At 48.9% G+C, this 6,056-nt stretch overlaps 1 protein-coding gene across 1 annotated transcript; it reads left to right on the forward strand.

Moving 5' to 3' along the window:
• Nucleotides 1-3,422: 3,422 nt before the first annotated feature.
• Nucleotides 3,423-4,493, forward strand: LOC131483761 (ral guanine nucleotide dissociation stimulator-like). Its single transcript, XM_058682191.1, has 2 exons — nt 3,423-3,782; nt 4,039-4,493. Exons 1-2 carry the CDS (start codon nt 3,617-3,619, stop codon nt 4,491-4,493), a joined length of 621 nt encoding a protein of 206 aa, XP_058538174.1. The 5' UTR covers nt 3,423-3,616.
• The last annotated feature ends 1,563 nt before the right edge of the window (nt 4,494-6,056 follow it).

The following is a 6,056-nucleotide window of genomic DNA, read 5'->3' on the forward strand; positions in this document are numbered from 1 at the left end:
TGAGCAGTCAGCAAACCAGAGCACTATTTCATAGGTGTTATCACAGGAGGGGACTCAGAGGATCCTAGGCAGTGAAGTCACTTCCTTGATCAGAGACCATAACAGAACATGGAACCCCTGTAACCAGGCAACCTTGTTCTAGTAAGGTCCAATACCAGGCTCATCTAGTCACAGACAGTGACAGTTAGAGATGTTCTCTTGTTGTTACTCGACTTACAGGGGCGCTGGTTTCCAGAAACCCCAGTGTGCAGGATTATTCGGACATTGGAAGTTTCCTTAACCCACGCTCACGATGCCTCAGGCTCTTTTTCAGGAGGTCCTGTAAGGTACATAGAGCAGCCTAGAGCAGACCAGTTCAAGTCAGGCCCCTGCTCTAAGCCATCCTGGGCAGCCCCAACCCCTCCTGTTCATTTGCAGGGAAAGCAGGACATGTGGGGAGGTCCTGTTCTGGACTGGAAGAGGTTGGATGGCAGTGGACAACCTGGTGGTTCCATCATGGCCACCATGATGGGAAGGAGGGAAAAGAGATCCCTGTGGTGCCTCTAACCTGTTCCAGAGTTAATCAAAGGCCCTGAAGATGTGTTGCTTTTTCCTCTTTGGTGGAGGTCTGTGCACACTGTGGTGTTGTATGTCTGGAATGGAGTCACAAGTGTCTGAGGACAAGTAAAGGCTGTCAGACAGGGCTCTAAGGCCTCCTGCCTGGCTGCTGGGCATTGTCTTTATAGAGACGCACTGCAGAGATGGGGCAGGAGCTGAATGATGAGAGCCCCTGCTCTACTTCTCTGAAGGACAGGAGGAAGCCCTGTGCTGCCAACAGGATGAAGTTCTGGCTCAGGGTGAGTGCAGGGACCAGGGAGACCCAAAACCCAGGGCCCAGAGGCAGCGAAAGGATCCCAGGGCACAGAAGCCACACTGCTACTCCCCTGGACTCCCTCATAGACTCCTGTCCCCAGATGAACCTGGAACCTGATCTCCTCCCCAAACATGTTCTCATGGCCCAGCCCTTGCCATGGCCAGATAAAAAGTCACTCTCCACATGTCTGTAGGAATATCAGAAAAGAGACCTGAAACCATTTCACGTCCCCTTCTGTCTAGAGCATGTGTGCACTATTGTACATATTTTCCCACCTCCTCTTTCCAAGTGTTCCTGTTGGCCTGGGCATCCTTCCATACCTTCTCCACATCTGGCACATGATCATGATGAACAGGGATATTTTCCCAAAGGGACTTGCAGTTCATGATATTATGTTGTTGCCCTTCAGTTTGATTGCCAAGGAAAACATCCCTGGAGCCCCTCCAGATCAGGAACAGGGGCCTTACTGCCTAGACAACATTCCAGAAGGGATACTGGTTACCACACCCATTCAGCCCTTCACAGTTGTGGTGATTTCACATGATTCTCTTCTTTTGCCATGTCACAGTGCTGCACTGAGCATCCTACATGTCCTATTATCCTGATTCCAACCCCATCCCAGGAAATGCCTCTGTTTTCTGATCTCTAGAATGGAGTGTGTTGTTGGTAATCACAGGGACGATACTGTTAATGCAAGGAGGTGCTGTCCATACTCCTCTAACAATCTGACCTCAGATCCTAATGTGTTCAGTCATTCCCCACCTCAAATTCTCATGTGAATGCCAAGATCCTTTTTCCTACTGTGGGCACCCAGGTCTCACTCTTGCCACAAGTCACTCGGGGCTGGAGGTTTTGGTCTGCATTCTGGACCCCAACCCTCCTGATGTCCATGGTGCTGTGTCTGACTTTGTGTCCCTCCTCTGTTCTACCTCAGGGTAAAAAGGCCGCACCTGTGAATGAGAATGAGAACTGTGTGGAGTAGACCATCGAAGGAGGCTAGATGCTATTGGAACAGCGAGTGGAGCACCTGGTGCCTGCCTTCCTGGGGAGAGACCACACCTACCTCTGCACATTCTTGGGCACGTACAGAGCTTTTGCTACCACCCAACAGGTCCTGGAACTATTGTTTATGAGGTGAGCACCCTGCCCTCTGCAGCCCAGTTTGATTCAGCCCCTTAAGGCTTTGAGTCTAAGGAAATTCACCAAACCTTCCTGAGTCTCAGTTTGTTTCTCTGATCAGGGTAGAATAATTACAGGGACACAGTGGGGCCCTGCATGGAAAGTGACCCTGGCCCTGTGGAAAGGTCTGCTGGCAGGGCTGTGTCTTCCCTGGGATATCATTGTCCTCTACCCCATAATGAGGTTTTTGCCTCATCACTCAATTTCACCAGATCTTGAGTTGGGCTGTTTTCCCATTTGAAAATGAGATGTGAAGCTCCATGTGGGGGTATGAATCCTGGGGCAAACCAGAGCAAAATACCGGGGAATAAGCATGAGGCCCAGGCCCACTCCAATATGTGTGATGGGGTGGAATGGGGCCCTAAAAATCATCAAACATACAGGAAGCCCCACTACATGCAGGCACTTCTGTAGGAGCTGACTGGGATCCAATGCACAGAGCAGACAGCACCCTCCCCTCCAGAGCTCCATTCTAGTCAGCAGTCAGTGACCCTGGATATGACAAGAGGTAGTATCCACAGGACAGCTTATATGATGCCTTTCTGGCCTCCTCCAGATATGGCTGCTTCCTTCCTGACACTGAGGAGGATGGCGGACCCTGGAAGCAGGAGAAAATGTGAGTAGGCTGAGGTCATGCTAGAAGGCCTTCCTTCTCCAAGAGGGCAGTGCTGGGACTGTGGGGGGAGTGGCTGCAGGACCCAGCATCCCACACATCTGAGAGTCCTGTGAGAGGGCAAATGTCTGAGGGCTTCTGTTTGGAAGCAAGGAAAGGGGTCCTGTCCTGCAGGTTAGAGGATAGGCTGTGGGCACAGTGAAATAGAAAAGGGCACCAGAGGACAGAGTCAGCCCCTTAGAGAGTCCAACCCTATCCCTTCCCACTCCCATCCCTGCCTCCACCCCCACCAGGGGACCCAGATTAAAGGTTTTGGGGAGCATCACGCTCACCACCTTATGGAACTTCAACAGTGCGTGCTTAGCAAGTGTTCAGGAGACCCAGTGAGGGTTCAAGGACCAGATATCTCCCACCCTGTGGGAGACCAGTGTCAGTGGGAGGACACCCACATGTGCACTGAGTGAATGAGGCAGCATATAGGCACAGGTCGTCACGTTTAAGGTATGAGGAGGGTCCCAGCAAGCCCAGGTAAGAGACAGAGTCCCTTTGTCCCATATTTGTTCAGATTTTCATGGAGCACTAGTGTGTGCAGTGAAGGCACTGACTCATCCTGACACCACCCCGCCACTCACGCATGGAGTTCAGTTCAAGTGGGAGGTAAGCAGGTCGACACACCAAGGAGTATGTCTGGCTTCCCCAAGAAGGACAGACTTGGCCACATCATTGGTTAATGGGTCCCAGTCAAAAAGACTTTGGCCAGCCCCTCTTCAGTGACTATACTATCTCAAGCAGGACTCCGAAATCACAGGTGGACAAGGTGTAGGAGTCCACCTGGACAGCCAGGAGCAGGAGGCATAGAGGCCAGGTCCAACAGGGATGTCCTGAACATCAGTGCGGGAGGAGCACCCCGTCCTGATTCTTCTGGCTACTTTTGTATCGCCAGGGCTATCTCCTCCATTTTGGGCACCTGGATGGACTACTACCCTGAGGAATTTTTCCAGCCCCCAGAATTCCTCAGCCTAAAAATGCTGCTGGCATACGTGGGGCTGAACATGCAAGGCTCAGAGCTGGAGCGCCGTGCCCACTTTCTCTTCTCATTGTGGAGATACCTTGAGCCCAATGAGCCAGAGTCTGTGGGTGAGGAGGACTCTGTGTGGGAGATGTGGGCATGAGGAGGGGACAGGGTATGCCACACAGTGCATGTTTCCTGAGACTGCGGTTGGGCTAGGAGGAGTGCATAGTCTCATATCACTGTTCCATTAGCCTGCCATCTGGGGAGAATTCTTCCTGGTGGGTTCTTTGACTCAGATGACAATGTCTGCGGGAGAGGTTTCCTTTATTTGGAAGGGCCATGGAATGGCAATCATGGTGATGACAGTTTCTATTCTTGAAGCTATGGCACCAGCTCCAGAGCAAGATCCAGATGTCCCTCAGGAGCTAGCCCCCGCTATCTCTGTGGTGCCCACTGCAGCTTCACAGCCCAGGCTGCCTGAAGCCACCACTCATTCTGGAGCTCAGCAATTAGAAGAAGTGGTCACCCTCCCTGCAGCGTCCCCACCAGTGGAAGTGGTAGTCCTAGCTCTGATTCACTGTCAGGAGCTGGAAGAGACACTTGCCCCTTTGGTGGACCCAGACCCTGAGCAGCCTCCAGCCCCAGCTGGCGGGGTCACGGAAGGGCTGGAGCAACCACCTGCTGCAGCTGGGCAACCAGCCTCAGCTCCAGAGCAGCAGCTCATGTTGGCTGCAACCCCAAAGGATGACTGCCCTTCTGCTGTCATTGTGTTCTTTGTAATTTTTGTGGTTTGTATAGAGATATTTAATGGCCTTAGATATTTTCTTTGTAAGTAAAACATAATTTCAGATAAAACTTTACTCTGATCTTTTTAAATTATACATTGACGTGACATTACGTACATTCACAGAATTATACAACCATGACCATTAGTGTACTCCTAGAACATTTCCATCACAGACACATGTATACTACCCATCAGCCATGGCTCAACCCTCACCCCGGTCTCTGCAACCACTGACCTCAGTTTCTGCTGCTTTAGCTCCTCTGGGGTTTTCAGGTGTGTGCAGTCACACAACATGGCTTATTGTGTCTGGCTACATAACATGAGAGTGATTAATAATTGGTTAAATATTCAATGAAACTAATATTTTTATGACACAGGAATATTCCCCAAAGAGCAAAGATTATGTGAAGCCCCCTACTTAAAATATCTTCATTATCTGGGATAAGGATCCCATTTAGAAGTTTGGAGAGCCAAAAGCCACAAGAGAAATGTCTGGAGCAGAGTAATACCTTGAAGACCTTTCATTTTCCTGGACAGGCCATTTTTAAATTAGTCTAAGGTGCATATTAAACAAATATCAAATTCAAATATGAAATCTTCTCATTTACTACTGATATAGGTTTTATACAGATGTTGTTTCTTAAATAAAAAATAAAAATTTGAATAATGACAGTCTCCAAGGTGGCACAATTGGTTGAGTGTCTGACTTGATTTTGTCTCAGGTCATGATCTCATCGTTCATGGGATCAAACCCCAAATCAGGCTCTACACTGACAGCAGGAAGCCCTCCTCAGGATTCTCTCTCTCTCTCTCTCTCTCTCTCTCTCTCTCTCTCTCTCTCTCCCTCTCAAAATTAAGAATTAGGAAAAAATATTAAATAAATAAATAAATAAATACAAATACAAATGAAGAAAATGATATACCCCTGTCAAGAAATATTTGCCATTAGACACGGGGTACATCCTTCCAGTTCTTTCTCTTTGAGTGGAAAAATGTGTGTGTGTGTGTTTGTGTGTGTGTGTGTGTGTGTATGAGTTGTGTTACAGGTTGGGCGGGGAGGGTTCCATCAGTATGCTCTTTAGTACCTGATGTCCCCACAATGGACAGGCTCAAGTCCTGTCCCCTTCTTCATCCTCAGTGGCCACACATCATCATTTACTCTGTGTCTCTACAAGCTGAATAATTGGGCCAATTCCAATATTTTGACTCTCATACTTGTACTGAAGGGTACATGTATACCATTAATCTCTATTTCTTTAGAATGGTACAACTAGCACAATCTTTGAGACATAATTTGTACACATTTTTCAGGTGTAGCCTGCAGTTTCCAATATCTACAGACTCTTTTTTTTTCAATATATGAAATTTATTGTCAAATTGGTTTCCATACAACACCCAGTGCTCATCCCAAAAGGTGCCCTCCTCAATACTATCTACAGACTCTTTATAAGGTTAAGGCCTTATTTGGGAAGGGAGCGACCCCTGGGACTGAATGGATACCTGAGGAATTCAGAGGACAAGCCAGCACTGAGGTCATCGGGGTACCTGGGAGTGACCCAGGGGGCAGGGAAGAGCCCACACTCCCCTCATTCTGACCTCCTGAACAGCACAC

The sequence above is a fragment of the Neofelis nebulosa genome, chromosome 1, assembly GCF_028018385.1.
Source record: "Neofelis nebulosa isolate mNeoNeb1 chromosome 1, mNeoNeb1.pri, whole genome shotgun sequence".
Lineage (NCBI taxonomy): Eukaryota > Metazoa > Chordata > Mammalia > Carnivora > Felidae > Neofelis > Neofelis nebulosa.